Raw genomic sequence first — 18,273 nt, 5'->3', positions numbered from 1 at the left:
TGTCCCCGCAGTAGAATCTTCTACAGTTCAGGGCACTGTCTTTGTGGTTTGTCCTTGCAATGTTTCCAGCAGCCATCCTGAATCCACAAACCCCACGCCACACTGAGGGGTGCCAACTGTGCTGCTCTGGGGACACAGGAGACACACAGGTGGCCCAGAGCTGCCCTGCCGTCTGCGATTTACATAGGGGCCTAGGAAGGTGTTGGAGGAAAGGAAGTGTGGAGACCTCTGGACCTTTGGAGGTGCTGGATGCGAGTCCCAGCCCTATGCCATGCGGGCTTGACCTACCTCCTGTCTTCCGTTTATTTAACACATCGGGTTGCTATGAAGCCAAACTTCATGATTTCATCATTAATCTTCTCAACGGTTTAGAAATCCAATTTTCACCTCTGTTCGTATCAGAATCTTTAGTTTGGGTTTTATGTGATTTGGGATTTCTTTGGCTGTTTGGAGATATTTTGTCAATAGGCTTGACTTTATGTTGTTAGCAAAACTTTAGGCTCTAAAAATATTTTTCAAATTTGTGTGAAGAGCCTAAATCTGATCTTAATTTCTCTCTCTTTTTAAAACCTTTTTCTTCAGTCTGAACACTTACCTTTCCAAATGCTCTTTAGACCTAGAAGCAAAAAAACCTGACTGATCCACTCTAAGTCCACAGTTTTAAATGCTAAACAAGCCGAGTGTGAAAGCCTGAGGTTTTGACATTTCTCCCTGTGAGCCGAGCTTCCGGGGACACGGCGTCCCTCAGTCCAGCGTGGAACCCAGAAGAGCCGAGAGGCCAGTGAATCGTGTCCTCTTCCCTCAGGAGAGGAACACGTGTGAATGAAATTCCTGGGCCAACACTGAAACAAGTGGGGCTCCTGGTGCACCATGTTGTCTGGGCTGGAATCACAGTGGCCATTCAGGAATGTGGCTTTCTTGCCTGAGCTCAGGTGTGACAGAAACAGCATACTGAGGCTTGTTTCTCTGCCAAATGTTGATTTGATGTTTTTCCTCAATGGAGTAAAGTGAAAAACATGAATCTGAATGCACACATGTCATAAATGAGTGCTTTTGATCTTAGATCCTGAAGCCGTTACTGGGAATAATTAAATAAAACCACGAAGATCACGGGCTCTGCACTGATAGGTTGGTGTGTATCACTGAGAAGGGCGGGCAGCTGTGAAGGTCTGGGGAGCGGTCCCGCCCTGTGTTCCTGCAGGCGCTCAGGACCTGGGGACCTGCTGTGACACTGGCCCTGACCTGGTGCACTCTTCTCCCCACTGGAGAACCAGCCCTGCTGCAGAGGGCCTGGCCCTGAGGATAGCGGTGGCCCGTGGTCCATGCTCAGGAAGCGTGTTCTGATTTAGTGACTCTGCCACGAAGTCTCGTCTGTTTAGCGTGTTTCCACATGGTGAGGTTATCGTCACTATGTAAAAATACCGACAAATGGAAGAAGCTGAAGCGGTGCCTGCCTGAGGATGGCACTTTGTCCTGTGTGTGGCCGAGTGAGCCAGGCTCTGGGGACAGGGACGGGAACAAGCCCACTGCTGCTGGTGGCACAGCCAGTCCAACGCTCGCTGACAACTCTGGGTCCTGAGTCATGAGTGGCATTAGGAACCCCCCGCCCCCGAACTCGAAGGTCACAGGCCAGATAAGTTGCTAGCAGTTTGTGGGGCCTGAGAATTGGTGACAGACTAGCCTTGAGCCCAGCAGCTCAGGCTGTGGCCCCTTTACCCGCCTCCTTCCTCAGCATCTTGGGAAGCTGATGCGGCTGAGGCCTGGAGTGGTGTTGCTTACAAGTGACAGCTGGATGTGAGATTATGTATTCAATATTCTGAATGAAAGGTGTCTGGGGACTATCCTAAGTCCCAAAACAGATGGATGTTTCTATCCTCAGGTGCATTTGTGACTTGCTGACACTTGAGAGCTAGCTGACGGCTCCATGAGATAAGGACAGCAGCAGCAGCGCACGGGCAGGCCAGCCTCCTCCCCCCGCCTGCCGGAGGTCTCTCAGATGACACTTCAGCGTTTGGGGACAGTAGATACAAAATGGAGTGGCTAATCATTGGGAGACAAATCCTGATGGGTCTTGCATTTCTGCACACCTTCTCAACGTTTGCACGATGCACAGCCCAGGAAGAGAGAGACCATGTCCCGCCTGGGGGTTTGGGCTTTCCTAAATCGGGGTGATCAGCTGTGAGATAAATGCATCATGCATTCCTCCTCCTCCTGGACCTGTCCATCACCCTGAGACTTGGGGGTCAGGGAACGGACATGTGCATGGGCTCATGCTGCCTGCTCTGTGCACTCTGACCCCAACTCTCGTGTTTCCATCCGACATCCAGGGGCTCGGTGGCAGGACAACTCATCAGCCTGAGTCGGGCAAAGCCTCAGAAATGGCGCAGTTCTCGACCTCAGGTTTCCTGAACCAAACACACACACACAGGCTGAAAACCGTAAGCAGGTCTATACTCAGCTCGATGTAGCGTGGTTGACAGGATAATGGGCCCTCAAAAGTTGTCATGTCCTCATCCCCAGAACCTGTGACTATGTCAGGTTACATGGAGAAGGGGAACCGAGATGGCTAATGAGTTGACCTTCAATAGCGGGGGTGTCCCAGTGTCCCCGTGTCATCACAGTGTCCTCAGGAGTGCAGGAGGAGGCAGAGGAGGGGTGAGAGAGCGACAAAAGGGGAAGTGGACCTGCTGTGCCTGGCTCTGAGGAGGGAGGCAGGCAGGGACCTCCCGGAACTGGGAAAGGGGGTTCTGCCTCTCCCTGGAGCCTCCAGAAGGAGCGCAGTCTGCTGACACCTTGATTTTAGCCCCAGAATACCTGTTTTGGACTTCTGACTTCCAGAACTGTAACCTGATGAATTGTGTCATGCCACCAAGTTTGTGGGACTTGGTCATGGCAGCAACAGAAAACAACACACGTTGAATGGAAGGGATGTTTTTCCAAGTCTGCAGCATTTTCAGTCGGCACTCTCCAAGCGGTCTGGTGAAGCAGGAGCCAGAACTTCTTGGGCAGCAGTTCTTGGCCCTGAAAGTCCCCGGCGGTTTCAATGCGCCTGCAGGCGCAGGCAGTCTTGGGTTTCAGGGAGAGTCCCTTACTCTGCTGGGGCAGCATCCAGAAAGTGAGGGCAGAATGTGTGTGTGTGTGTGTCACCTGGTGACACAGCAGGTTAGGAACTGACCAAATGGGAAAAGATGGTACATTGGAGAGCTGACGACCAAGCTCAGCTTCTTGGTTTGTTTCTGTATAAAGAAAGGATGGGTGGGCATGTGGGGGCAGGTGACACAGCAGGGATGGCCCCCAGCAGCCAACGCTGGGCCACCTGCCGCACCACCACCCACTGCCTCCTGCCAGCGCCCCGCCCTGTCCCATCACACAGCTAGGCTCTGCACACATGCACACGTGTACACACATGTTCTCACTCATGCAAAGGCACACAACACACGTATACTACACACATGTTCAGCACACAGGCATGTGCACACACACCATGTGTGCACCACAGATGCACTCACACACAGGCTGAAATCACACACGTGCACAGTCTACACACAAACATGTACACACATGCACTCACCAAACCTGCTCCCACGTCACATGAAAGTACATGCTCACATGCCACACATGCACACATGCACACACATACGAGCATGTACACACACACATACGGTGCTCCCAGTGGAGTGCGTGGCAATATTGTCCGCCTCCCCAGGGAGATGCCATCTGGTCGTAACAGCAGAGGTTGGCAGCTGCCCCAAGAAGGGGGAGTAAGGAGCTATCTGCAGACTATTATTGGTGACTGTGTAGAAAGTCTAAAGATTACTGTTATGTTAGAAAAATATTACACTTCATAAAACCCATGTTTATTTAAAAAATCTATTCAGAAAGTCTGGAAAGCGTAATAAATATCTGTACAGTGGCCGCCCATCTCCACATAAAACAGAAAGCATGAACAAAAGAATGGCCTGTAAACATCAACGCGGCGTGTAAACAAAGTGCTGAGTCAGGGGTCTGGGTAGAAAGCGTGCTCCATGCCAGCGACCACAGCGTCTGGACAGTCCTCGTCCTTTCCCAAGTGGTTTCCTGAGCTCTGCAAGGCCACCCTGGAGTCGCCACCGCCTTTTCCTCACCACTCAGGGGCATTTTCTATTCTAGAGAATTCACGCCTCTCCGACAGGTGAAGGGCAACCAGACCCCATGGGAAACGAACAGAGTGCAAATCAAGTTGTCACCTGCTTGGGGACCCCGTAAGCACGAGGCCGCCGAGAGGCCGCGTCAGGAGTAACACGTGTAGCGAGCGATACTGGCTGACACTGAGCACTACTGTCACCGAGAAAGCCAGTGCAGTTCCAAGCATCAACACGCACAACGCCAGCTTAAAGCCAGACAAGACTCCGACCTGAGGACAGAAGCGATGGACGGCTCCCTCTTGCCCAGTCTGGGGGTGGCATCTACGCACGTGGTGGGGCCACTCAGGTGTTTCTCCTACACTGGGGGCCGCCAGGGTGGGGTGACACCACACCTGTGGGTGCCGTGAAGGGCCCCTGGCGGCGGCTCGGAGGCCTGAGACGTGGGCCTCGGTTTCCTGGCGACAAACGCTGTGGTCCCCGGATCCAAGGACGGTGGTGAGGTGAGTGAGCAGGGCAGCTACGTGACTGTCACGAGCGCGACCCTAGCCAGCCTTTCCCTAAGGGAGGGCCTTTCCCTAAGGGAGGTGCGTGACACCTTCGTCCACACGCCGACGGCACGGCCATTGGCATTTGGACGTTCCCTTTGCGATCTGGTATCATCACTGCTCCAGGCCGACCTTCTGCTGAAGGCGCTGTTGTGGGAACAGGACAGAGGGCGGTGGCACTGGACACATTCAAGTAGCGCTGCTTCAGCAGAGCAGCTGGCGCAGGAGCTCTGGGGACCTACGCCCCTCCCCGCTAAGGGCAGGGTGGGCCACAGGCGCCTGGGGATCCCGCGGGGGCCCGCAACTACAGCGCACGCCAGTGTGGCCTCCACACCCGCGGCTCCTCGACCACGCCCTCAGTCCTGAGCCACGCCCCTCGGTCCTGAGCCACGCCCTCGGTCCTGAGCCACGCCCCTCGGTCCTGAGCCACGCCCCTCGGTCCTGAGAGCCACGCCCTCGGTCCTGAGCCACGCCCCTCGGTCCTGAGCCACACCCCTCGGTGCTGAGCCACGCCCTTGGTCCTGAGCCACACCCCTCGGTCCTGAGAGCCACACCCCTCGGTCCTGAGCCACGCCCTCGGTCCTGAGCCACGCCCCTCGGTCCTGAGAGCCACGCCCCCGGTCCTGAGCCACGCCCTCGGTCCTGAGCCACACCCCTCGGTCCTGAGCCACGCCCTCGGTCCTGAGCCACGCCCCTCGGTCCTGAGAGCCACGCCCTCGGTCCTGAGCCATACCCCTCGCTCCTGAGCCACGCCCTCGGTTCTGAGCCACGCCCCTCGGTCCTGAGAGCCACGCCCTCGGTCCTGAGCCATACCCCTCGGTCCTGAGCCACACCCCTCGGTCCTGAGCCACGCCCTCGGTTCTGAGCCACGCCCCTTGGTCCTGAGAGCCTCGCCCTCGGTCCTGAGCCACACCCCTCGGTCCTGAGAGCCACACCCCTCTGTCCTGAGCCACGCCCTCGGACCTGAGAGCCACGCCCCTGGGTCCTCAGCTTCCCTTCCCTCCATCAGAACTGCGACCTTAAGCAAACAAACTGCCCAGCAGACAGGCCAGGCCCAGGGGCTGAGCAGTTGCCCCTGCAGCCAACACAAGATGCAATGACTTGGGTCGATTCCTAAAGGCTCTCCAGTTTCTCCTAAGTTTCTAACACTAAGTGACATAACTCAGATCTAAGATGAAGCTATTGTGGGTGGAGGTCACGTTAGCCTGGAGAAAACATTTTCTGTTGAGAAAACATGAGACATGCCTAACGGGGCTTGGCGGGAAAACACGTGCATGAACTTGCCCCCCACCTTTTATTTCTTGTGGTTCTCTCAGAGAAAATAAAACACCTCATGGAATAATTAAAGCTTCTGAAATAGTTTATATTTTAAGGTCTGAAAATAGTAGACCAAGCTAAGGAGTAATTTTTCAGAACGCAGTGTGTGTGTGTGTGTGTGTGTGTGTGTGCGTGTGTGTGTGTGTGTGTGTTGGGTACCAGAGTGAGTTGAGATGCGGGGACAAAAGAAACAATGAAATAGCCTCTCCTTAGTGACAACGTGGCTGTGACCAACAGGCGCTCCCGCAGTCCAGCCTCAGCTCAGAGGGACAATTGGACAGACGGAGGGCGGGCTTGAGTGTCCTGTCAGCAAGGCAGGTGGCTTCCTGGCTTGGGACCAGCAGGGAGGAGACAGGACACACGCACCTCTCCTCCAGGCCTGGGCAGTGGCGCTGAGCCTGTCCCGGTTTTCTTTATCAAAGGAACGCACGCCAGCTCGCTCTGCACCACACCACACCACACCTGTGTGCACTTACAGCCCAGGGGGACACTGACCATCACTTGGAGGCCAGGTGAGGACAGACTGTGCAACAGAAACACAAAGGACACAGCACAGCTCCCACAAAGTGCATCACTACTCTGCTCATGCAGCTTCCGGCTCCCCAGCCCCCAAGGCGGGGCAGAGGCCTCATGTGCCCATCCTGTCACCAGTGGGGCTGACAGAAGATTGATGGGAGGCAGCAGAGCTCAGGGTTCTGATGGTCATAGCTTTTCTGGGACCAGGAAAGCACAGCAAACCCACAGCAGTGGGGAAACAGGCGGACCGGGCCCTCGGCCAGCGGAGCCAGGGTCCTGCGATCCAGTGGCCTCTGCAATCTAGAGCGGGGGGCAGGGGCAGGGGCCCTGGGATGAGGGGGACGGGCGACTCTTGTGAAACGTGGTACCAAGGCAGACACCGCTGGCCGGTTCTGGGGGGCTCCTCCCGCTCAGATCCGCGACAGGACACAACACCCAACACCTCAGTCAGCAACGCAGGGGCAACAAGACAGGGCTCTTTGGGTCTCCTGGAGGGGGCCAGGCATCTTGCTCCTAGTGCCATGTGTCCCCCGTCCTTCAGCCTGCCAGGAACTCCAGGACCACCAGCCAGCTCCTCCCAGGGAGGCAGGCCATACACTGCTCGAGACATTCCCTTACATAATGACTAGGGTGCACGTGTCAGAAATCTCACCAGGAGACTGGCGTTACGATTGGAAAAAATGTCTCCGCAAAGCAGGAGCCATGGGTCAGAGGCCCACAGTCAGAAGGGACCCCACAGGCGTTCAGCGTGGGTGCCGGCGGTGACAGGAGTCCGTCTGGTTTTGCTGGGGAAGGAGGTGGCAGGTCAGCAGAGTGAGGCGCTGGGAGGTCACCGTCGATCCTCTCTGGGCTGAACAAGGGAACGTGGAGCAAGCGAAGGCGCTGTGCTCACTCCAGCAGCGCCCGTGACCGGATCCCAGGCCAGCGCCCGCGAGCCGACAATGCTGCAGGCCCTGCCGCTGCTACAACCTTGTGGATGTGAGTCTTTTCATGCCTCTGCGCTGGGCCAGGCTGGACGACAGCACCGGCTCCAGCCGTGGGGCCTGAGGGGTTCTATTTAGAGCAAAGTAGGTGGCAGCCATTGCGCCCTGCAAAACAAAAGAAAGGGCCAGGTGACCGCAGGGTCACCAGCTTCTGAGTGGGAGCCTGCAGCCATGGGCCTCTCTGGGCCACTGCAGGACACTGGGGTGCTGAGCAGTGAGCCCAGGGCCAGGCCTGGCACACACTGGGCCCCTCGTAAATAACAGCGATTTGTTCTTCTCACCGCATCCATCCACCATCCCACACCAGCCTTGAGCTTTGCTTGTGACGTGGGTAAATATTTCTGACTCACACGGGGCCCCAGGCTGAGGTCAATGAGCCTCACTTCTGGCAAGGGGGTTGGGTCTGCTCTGGCCTGCTGGGTCCATAGGTGCACACTCACGCCCCACGGGGGCCTGGCCACCTCCACTTTGCCCATTTGGAGGAATCTGGACTAACGTGGGTAACTGGGTTTCTCCCGGAGCAGCTTGGAATCCTCGGCATGGTCTACACAGGACTGCTCTTAACTGAGTAACTCCATCCATCATCGGATGGCACGTCCTGCAGGCTGGGCCAGTCCCCAAAGGCAGGGCCACCCGCGAGAGGAATGCTGCTCTGGGGTAGGTCACTTGCAAAATGACAGCCTTGGTGGGCTTTATGTCATTTCTGGGTGTTGTACTGAGGGCTCTGGGTCTCACACATCCTACTGAGATGAAGAGGCCACGGGAAAGTGTTAGAATCATGAGCCGAGAGGCGAATGTCACGTCTCTGGCAAGGCAGTCCAAGACGGACAAAATACATAGATAAGTAGCCTAGTGAGCCGGTATGCTGTGTGACCTCCACAGCTGCCCTCACAGGATTGGCTTCAGCCCCCACGGGCTGACCCTGAGATCTGGCAGTGTGTGGCCTCAGCCCTTTCCCACGCAGAGCAGCAAGAGGCCGCCCCCGGCATGTGAGGCAGAACTAGCTTGTGCAGTGTAGACCCCCATCCTCGGGGTGGCCATCTGTCTGTCTGGACTGTACAAGAGGGAGCTGGTATGTCACGACGGAGGTGACCAGAAGCCACTCACCGCTTCACTAGGTAGGTTCGGGGACACCTGAGTGCAGTGACTCAGAAATAACAGCTGTACTAGAATGTTGTCGGGTGGCAAGCGTCTGCCATAACACATGAATGAAACGAGTGACTCCACTGTCGGTGGAAACCTCCTGGTCCCTGGGAGTGACACATGTCTGCTGAGGTCTGGCCTGAGCTCAGAGAGGCCGGCCACGCCCTGAGCTCTGCTCGGCCTATAGCCTTGTGCTTCTTTGATGGCCCGAGGTCTCAGGACACGCTCATTTAAGAGGTGAAGCTGGATTCCTTGATGCATGTGCCAGGGGAAATCTATTAGGAAATTAAGGGAGAGAGCAGTGGCCCAGGCCACCTGCTTTGCAAATAAAGTTTTACTGAAAAGCAGTCACACCGTCTGCAGACATGCTGCGTAGGGATGTTTCTGTGCTGTACCAGTAGAGCTGAGCTGTTGAGAGTCATCGGGCTCAAAAAGCCTAAAATATTTGCTGTCTAGGCTGTTATGGAAAAGTCTGCAGACCTTTGGTCTAGAATTGAGGATTTGGGGACCTGGAATTGTCACAGTCCCGAGACTCAGTCGCTCTCCCTCTCTCTCTCTCTCTCTCTCTCTCTCTCTCTCTCTCTCTCTCTCTCTCTCTTTCTCTCTCTCTCTCTCACACACACACACACACACACACACACACACACCCCATGAAGCTGTTAGCAATGTTAACAGAAGCTGTAACTCATGTATGTGCGGAAAGGTGTAAAATACAGAGTCAGGATCCCTGTCTGGGTCTGTCGGCTCCCTTTCTGCACACTGTGATTCCTCAGGTTTGATCGTAAGGTATCAGAGCAGCTTTTCTGGGTCCCCACCCCACACTTTGCTGTCATGCGCCTGTGGGTACCTTCACGAGGTGGACGTCCTGTCGGCTGAGCTGCTGCTGGGACAGGTACTCTCTGTTCACAATCCACGGGTGTTTGAGGACCTGCACCGCCGTCAGGCGTTGATGGGGGTCCACATGGAGCATCTTGGACACCACGTCCTGTCGGGGGAGGTGGGGGGGAGACGAGGGGCACCATGAGCTCTGTCCTCAGAGCCTTCCCGGCAAAAGTCCCTTCTCCCTCTGTTGGCAAGACCCGACCACTGTTCTCAGTGACTCTTTGCATTTTAGGGTCAAATTTTTATATTCAGGTTCACAAGTAGGTGGATGATTTCTAAGTTTTAACCAGCACCAACTTTAGTGGTTCAGCCCTGGTTTATACTGTGTTAAAGATTTTTTGTCTACAGAGAAATCCAACATGGAGACATTACACGCTGCAGCACAGGTAAGGCACTGAAATCCCATTTCAGTACAGATGACATCTTCCAAAGGGAGAAGCTGAAATAATTAATATCCCACAGATATAAATCAATTCATAACAATGTAGATAGTTCCATTTTTGTCAGATTACCCACAAATATTTGCTACAAATAACCATCAAGATCAATAGACAGTCTGCAGCCATCACATATGTCCAGCGGGCTCCCAGCCAGTTGGCATGATTTTCTTATTTGATTGTAAAGTGACAATAAAAACTCCTAAATCTGGTTAAACACAGAGCTCCACGTCACACTTACACGATGCAATACAAGCACACATGTGTACATACGTGTACACACATGTACAGCCACAACTGTGGTTTGTATTTGCACAGTGTTTCTGCAAATGTCTTCACAGGCTGTTGCATCTGCTGTCGTGAGCCATCAGATTGTCCTGGGGGGCGGGCAGTGGTCTTCCCTGCTGTGGAGGTGAAGGTGTTGATGTCTGTGGTGATTAACTTAGTGCCCAAGAAAGACCTATGAGGAGAATCCACACTTTCCCACTAGTTGCTCTCTTTCCCTTAGAGTTTCCACCAGACTTCAAAATGAAATGAATACATCCTGTGAAGCTGAATTACGCAGCAGAATTTCTGGTCATAAACGACCACAAAGAAATACCATGTACAATAACAAGACCCTTTCTCCATAGAGAAATACGCTGCTTTTAGTATGTGCTACCGTGAATCTTGGTAACTTCTTGAAACAAATATCTCCTGGAAGCATTGCTGTGCCTGTGGCCACATGTAAAAGTGGAAACAGAAAGACCGCTACTGACTTGCTCAAGATGTCATAGGAAAGCAATATGTTTTTATACACACAGGATGCAGACAAAGTAAAAACAGATGCCCCCGAGGGCTTTGCCTGTTTCTGCAGGACTGGAGGTTTTGTTGTGTGGTGAGCACAGAGATGGGGAAAGGCACCAGGAACTGAGGGAGGAGAAGGTATGGTGAAAACTGGGCAGGAAGAACTGTGCAAGGCCCCAGAGGCAGCAAAGTCCTCGGCCCATGGCTGTGATCTTGGTAATGCATCTCATACATGACTTCACGCTTTTCCTGACACCTTCTCCCTGCCCCCACTCCTGCTTTGGAGATCCCGTCCCAGAAAAACCACCAGCACCTGGTCTGTGGCTCTGCTGTGGGAACCAGAACTAAGAAAATTCCTAGTTCTGAGACAGAGTGGATGGAAGGAAGCACTGGAAACGTCAGAGTCCGACACATGGAAAGTGCTCACTGAAGGCCAGCTACCATCATCCCCTCTGCCATCACCTCCTCCATGACCTCACCGTCAGCTCCACCATCACCTCCATCATTCCCTCTGCCATCACCTCCACCATCATCTCTACCTTCTCCATCACCTTCTCCATCACCTCCTCCACCATCACCTCCTCCACGACCTCACCGTCAGCTCCACTATCACCTCCATCATCCCCTCCGCCATCACCTCCTCTATCCCCTCTGCCATCACCTCCTCCATGACCTCACCATCAGCTCCACCATCACCTCCATCATCCCCTCCGCCATCACCTCCTCTATCACCTCTGCCATCTTCTCCACCACCATTGTATGAAGTCACACAGTGCTGGTGATGGTAGAATTGGAATCATCTCCTCTTCTTCCAGTCACTTTATAGTAACACAGGAAATAAACTTGATGCTTCTTCTTACTAGTGGTTAGATTCTAATTTACTATTTGATTAGAGAGAAGTTTGATGACATCAACTAAAAAAGACCAAGTCTGAGGGAAAGAAACAGTTCTGCTCACAAAACAGTGCAGCTGTGGAGAAGCCCAGATACAAAGTATTTTAAAATAAGGATACAGGAGTGGCCGGTTAGCTCAGTTGGTTAGAGCGCAGTGCTCTTAACAACAAGGTGGCCAGTTTGATCCCCACATGGGCCACTGTGAGCTGTGCGCTCCACAACTAGATTTAGACAACTACTCGATTTGGAGCTGCTGGGTCCTGGAAACACACACTTAAAATAAAATTAAAAAGTTAAAAAAGAAAAAATAAGGGAAATACAGCTCTGCTGCAGAGCTCTCTGCTTGATCAGTCTGTGATCACCTTGGGCAGCCATTCTGCAACATCGCTACGAGTCTGACGGTTAATTTTAGGTCAACTGGGTTAGGCCGCAGTACCCAGCATTTGGTCAAACACCAGTCTAGATGTTTCTGTGAGGTATTTCTTAGATGAGATGAACTTATATCTTTTGGCTCTGAGTAAAGCAGACTACCCTGCATAACGTGGGGGGGCCTTGTCCAATCCGTTGAAGGTCTTAAGAGAAAAAAGACCGAGTTCCCCGAGGAAAATGGAGTTCTGTCAGCAGATGGCCTTTGGACTCCAGCTACAACACATGCTCTCCCCTGAGTCTCTAGCCTGCCGCTCTGCCTTGTGGATGTTGGGCTCACCAGCCTCCATAGTCACGTAAGCAACTTCTCTAAAAGAAATGCGTCTCTGTGTCTCTCTCTACACATCCTGCTGGTTCTGACTCTCTGCAGAACCCCAATACACCAACACTGTACAAAATGTAAAAAATGCCATAAAATACTTTTGCCCGCAATTTTTAGTTTTTAGCTGAGCAGCTCTTAAAACATCTGTGAGGATAAAATAGCTATATTGTTTACATGAAAGGTGTCCTCGTGCTCCGTCCCAGACAGACGTTCAGAACGGAATCTCCACACCTCAGAGAGACTACTGGGCTGTGAGCTCACCTTTGCCGCGTCAGATACGGAGTCCCAGTTTCCCCCCGAAAGGGCGTACTTCCCGCTGCCAATCCGCGCCAGAATCTCCTCGGGAGTGTCATCCGGTCCATTTGCAAAAGGGGTGAATCTGTGTAACGAGAGGGTTACGGGAATGAGAGCTTCCATTTTACCATCTAAGCCACAGCTCACACTGAATACTGCCTCTTTGTTGTTAAAAAGAATAGCTTTGTCTTCCCCCTTGTGCTCCAAATCCAGGATTCATGTAAATCACAGTTCATTTCTTCATGCTTAATCCACTTGTCTTACCTGGTCATGCTAAGGGTTGATAGGACAAAAAGCTTTGTGGGGCCCGGATGACCCTTCGGGACCGTTTCTGGCTTCCCTGGTGACTGTCACAGTGGTCTGCTGTGACTCAGTTTACATGGTGGTCGCATGATATAATGGATGAGGACCCGACATTTGAAGTCTGAGAAACTCCCAGTCGATCTATGACCAACTCTGGGTTCTTTGACAAATTATTCTTTTGTGCTTCAATTGCAAGAGGGCCCTTGAATGGGTAAATGAATGATGTACTCACGGGATCTCAGCAGTGACATGCACACATGCATATCAAGTGCTTATGTACTTGCCCCACCGTAAATGTGGGCACTGTCACCCCTTGGCATAAACCAGGGCATGTCGGTATATGCTTTCCTAGAAAGGGAATTATATGTGACTCTAGCGGTACTCCCTTTAGTGGCAAAGTTGGTGGCCATAGTTTAATGTACAGGCAAAGCGAGTATCAGAAGAATCACAAAGTAACAGCAGTGTGGCCTCAGGAAGCGTCGCAGCTTGTTCTCCTTCCACAGTGGACACTAATGACATTTACCATGAAATAGCGCATCAGGCCACAGACAAAGCAGGCCATTCTCACCCGTTCTGTGATGGCACTATGCCAACCAGGACTGGATGGTCTAGGGACCCCATCCCTTTTTTCCCCCTCCACTCAAGTATTTAATAGACCTAACAATGTCGGGAGCCAGTGGAGTTCTTGGAATTCTAGACCTTTGAGGCTGGAAGGAGCCTTGACTCTCATGCAGTGTTCTCTCCTCACTGAAAGTGTGGGAAGTGCGGTCAGTGGAGGTCAGGAGTTCAGCCCGAGAGCAGAGCTGGCGAAGGCAGGGCTCAGGTGGCAGGCACGACCCTTCTGCAACACCTGGTGTCCTGTCCGGGTACAGTCCAGTACACCTGTCCGGTATACCTGTCCGATACACTGTTCATGCCCGCCTGACAGGCACAGAAGTTGGTGGTCAGCGCCACTGCTGGCTGCCTTTCTCAGGGTACTGTGTCACCATGAACCAACGGCTGCTTCTTGGCTCAGGAGGATGGTTTAAGGGGCGGATGTTTGGACCCTTTAAGGGAGGGCATGGAGCAGTGGCAAGAACGTGGACAGGTGGCCGAGGCCTGGGTTTTTGTGGAGGACCTGAGTTCTGTAGCCCCCTGCACAAGGCGAAAGAAAAAAACTCTTCTTTTTAACAATTCTGGAGATAGCTTTTAACGAAAATGCAGGCAAAAACCCCTGTCTTTGTTCTTCAGTTCTCCTGAACGGGGCTGGGGAAGGCTTGCCCGCACCCGTGCCTGGGAGGGCCCAGCGCTGGCCCCTGCAGGAAGAATTGTGGACACCTACAGCCTAGCCTCAGGGGGGACAATGCCCTCGGGGGCTGGCACCAGTCAGAGGTGCACCTTACCCGGCCAGCATGGTATACAACAGGATCCCCAGACTCCAGATGTCACACGCTGCGTCATAGCCTTGCCGTTTCAGGACCTGGAAAGGGACACGCAGACGACAGATGAACATGTAGCGAAGAAAAAGCGAGTTCACAGCATGCTGTTCCGATGGCACCACGATCCTGGTAGGTGGACACAGGGATGTCATTTATGAAGGTTGAGCCGGCTCTAATGCACTGAATAGGGCTCCCCAAAGACCAGCGAACACAGGCAACCATCGCTCTTGCCGGATACCGGACAGATAGACTAAAAAGGAAGCTTTTAATTTTAAGGCAGAAGAAATAGTCTTATTATGGTAAAATATACACATCATAAAATTTATCATCTTAACCGTTTTTAAGTGTACATTCAGTGTCAAGGACACTCACACTGTTGTGCTGTCGTCTCCACCATCATCTCCAGAACGCTTCATCTTCCCAAACTGAACCTCTTTCCCCATGAAATGCTAACTCCCCTCCCCCACCCCCAGGCACCACTATCTACTTTCTGTCTCTGTGAATGTGACGACTCCAGGGACCTCATATTAGAGGAATCACACAGCACTCATCCTTTTGTGTCTCGCTTAGCTCACTTCACATGATGTCCCAAGGTTCACCCGTGCCATAGTGTGAAGCAGGACTCCCTTCCTTTGGAAGGGCTGGCTAATGTTCCACGGGGTGGAGGGACCTCGTTTGTTCCCCTATTCAGCCACTTCCACCTCTGGCTGCTGTGACTAACGCTGCTGTGGGCCTGGTGGATGGTTATTGGTTCGTGTCTCTGCTGCCATCTCTTTGGCTGGGTCACACAGTCATTCCATGCTTAACTTTCTGAGGACTCGTTAAGGCGGGGTTTGCGCGTGTCCCTGGGTTACATGCTCCCACAGAGGGCTATCCCCTGATACGCTGTAGCTGGGTCACAATAAGGAAGAAGCTAGCTCAGGGATTACTGTCGGGGTGCAGTGTTAAGTGTGGGTTCAGGGGAGCTTGTTCAAGGTCCCTGTCCCGTCTGTGTGTCTTTGTGCCTGCAGCCGGGGAGGAGTCAGCCAATACACGTGAACGAAGCGAGCACTCACCGCTTCACCCTTGCCTCAGCGCTCACTGGCTGAGAGGTCTTCAAAAGTCACGTCAATATTTGCAGCTTGTTTGGGTTTGTTTGCGTCTGTGAAATGTGGCTGATAGTATCTATCCTGTCCACTTGATACGATGTAAGAGGATAAATATTAGAAAAGAATGGTCAAAGTGTTTTGTACATGGCAAAGCCATATACCAATTTAAGGTATTCCATAATCGCTAAAATCAATACTATCAATATTAATACTGATCAAATAAAGCAATAATAGAGGCTTATTACCAGATTATGTTTGAAGCAGCCACAGGTAAGAGGCGGGAATAACATATGGGTAACCTAACAATGGCCCCCAGCCAACCCACGGCTGCAGCGCGCCTCCTTCTGTTTCTCCACCAGGCCACTGACCAACACCTTCCTTACAGGCAGATGGCCGGGCTAACCTCTCACGGCTCACAGACCAACCACTAGGTGTCAGCATGCCTTCCTCTTGGGACTGTACAACTCACTGCACGCAGGCTAGGGCCTCTCTGGTACAGTTCCATCAACAACCAGGAGGGTCCACACAGAGTCTAATGTCTGTTTCCACCACCGACCTCCTCCCCATCCATCAGCAGGACCAGCCTCTACCTTCCACACCTTCTTTCACAGCATCTCAGGCTTGGGTGCTTTTCTAAAAAGCAAGAAACTGGATTTATCTTCATAAACATATCCATGACTTCAGAACCTAATGGGCATGATCCCCGGGGATGGACATGCTGCCTCTGCTGGGCTCTCGGATCCTCTGAGATGAGGGCGAGAGCCTGTGGGACTGACGTGAGCTCTCATCTGCAAATCTCCATGGAGCCCTGACACGAAATTTGGTAGAGGCTGACTTGCTTCTGTCGTGGACGATAGTCTGGAGTGAGAATTATGGCGCACAGTAGGTGCATGAACTTGCTGTCTCTAACGGTGAGGTTGCAGGTAGGTTTCTGACCACGGGTGACCCACAGCTCCCTTTCTGGATGCACAAGAGCCTGACGGCATCACTTCTCACTGTAACTCCTACCAGATATGCAGCTGTTATCCAAAAGGCTGCAGCACAGTGACATTTTACACGAAAGCATTATGTGTAATATATATATATATATATATATATATATATACACACACATATATATACACATATATATATACACACATACATACATACATATATATGTATATATACATACATACATACATATACATATATTTATGGAGCCACTTTGAAATGGAGCGGGAGCTGCCCTCTCAGAGGAACCTCCCTTAACGTCTGAAGCCTCAGACCTCTGGGTGTTCAAACAGGGCCAATGACCTGTGGCCTGGGCCTAAGCAACACTGTGCCCCAAAGAACTGTTTGCGAGGGTGACAAGAAAGCAGATAGTATGACAATCGGACTGATGACGACAGCACTGAAAACTAAAACACTGTTTACAATCAGCGTCACTATGTCATGTTATCTGCACGGAGAGCAGCGCCTTCTTTCTGTGGATGTCACTGTCCCCTCCCCTTCTCACACACACCATCGCCTTTGTCTCCTCATCGGAACATTATTTGGGCTTCTGCAAAGGCAGGAGGACGATACTGACCTTGGAGGCCTAGGACGCAGAATCGGGAAGCACTGAGTCAGGCAGAAGCCCAAATCAGTTATTCCAGTTAATCTCAAATCAGTGCTTGTTGCCTCTTACTTTGGAAGCCTTTTATTTTTAGGTTAGTGGTCACTATCAAACACTTTATAAAGAGGAAAATAAAACATTATATCTGTCTGAGCAGGACCAGGGGCCGATTCTCCTCTTCTGCATTTCTACTCTCCGACATGAATCACTGCTGTGCTAAAATAAATCAGATGCCCCCACACACCAGGAGACGCAGGCCTGTCTCCCACTGGCTCCGAGCCCTCTTACCTCTGGGGCAACAAAGTTGGCCGTGTAGCAGGGCGTCATCAGCAGCCCGTTCTCGGCTCGCAGCTGTTTGGCAAACCCAAAGTCACAGATCCGGATGGACTCAGGGTTCCCAGACTCATCCACATACAGGATGTTACTCGGCTTCAGGTCCCGGTGAACGACCTGGATGGAAAGGCAGGAGAAGGATGCCTGCCTGGGAGGCCTAGGACGCAGCAGGACAGAGAACGGGGCACACGTGCAGAAGGTAGGGCTTGTTTTGGGGTCCTTTATTCTGAGCAGATCCTGCGGCAGGAAGCAATGCAGCCTGGATGCTATATTTGGAGGGCCCTCCCTCCTCTCTCTCTCTCTGACCCCTGTGATGGTGGATGACTATTTGAATGAATAAATAAGCAGTTATCTAAGGTGAGGGACTCGCGTACTGGGGTCATTACATAAAAGGGGATGTTGTGGTGAGTTCAGGTAATGTGAATGCAAAGATTTCTGAAGATAATCATTTGCCTCATGTCTGCCAAGGTCCAGCACGTTTAGGTGTGTGACACAGGGAGTGACGCAGGCAGGGACCTCTGCCGTGGGGCATCTGACACAAAAACCCTGAAGCTGCACCTGAGCCGAGGGAGGGTCTGCAAAAGCCGTAGTGACGGCCAGGCCAGTGACACCTCAAAGCAAAGTGGTTACGTGGGGCACTCAGCGATTCCTCCTGAAGGGTGAAGAGGCTGACACGAGGGCCAGACGTGCCACTGCACACAGCTTGGATCCTGAGCGTGTCCACTGTCCTGGTAAAGCCCAGTGAGAGGCCACAGGAGGGACGTTAAAGGGACACACACAGGGAGCTGGCTTACTGTACAAAGGCCCGGGGGGCAGAAAGACGAGCGTGCTCCGGGTTCCATGACCTCCTCTCATTAAAACAGAAG

The 18,273-nt window shown here is 52.6% G+C and overlaps 1 protein-coding gene across 6 annotated transcripts in view; it reads right to left on the bottom strand.

Moving 5' to 3' along the window:
* Positions 1-3,837: 3,837 nt before the first annotated feature.
* Positions 3,838-18,273, bottom strand: part of RPS6KA2 (ribosomal protein S6 kinase A2) — a 290,517-nt gene continuing 276,081 nt past the window's right edge. For all 6 annotated transcript variants that reach the window (XM_081035865.1, XM_081035864.1, XM_081035867.1 and 3 more), the window contains 5 exons: positions 17,363-17,524; positions 14,354-14,430; positions 12,636-12,753; positions 9,476-9,613; positions 3,838-7,590 (listed from right to left, as the gene is read on the bottom strand). In XM_081035865.1, coding sequence (XP_080891991.1) covers positions 7,465-7,590; positions 9,476-9,613; positions 12,636-12,753; positions 14,354-14,430; positions 17,363-17,524 — 621 coding nt within the window. In that variant the 3' untranslated portion in view covers positions 3,838-7,464. The remainder of the gene's footprint in view (positions 7,591-9,475; positions 9,614-12,635; positions 12,754-14,353; positions 14,431-17,362; positions 17,525-18,273) is intronic.

This window comes from Rhinolophus hipposideros, assembly GCF_964194185.1.
Source record: "Rhinolophus hipposideros genome assembly, chromosome: 3".
Classification (NCBI taxonomy): domain Eukaryota; kingdom Metazoa; phylum Chordata; class Mammalia; order Chiroptera; family Rhinolophidae; genus Rhinolophus; species Rhinolophus hipposideros.
This window is presented reverse-complemented; position numbering and strand designations above follow the sequence as displayed.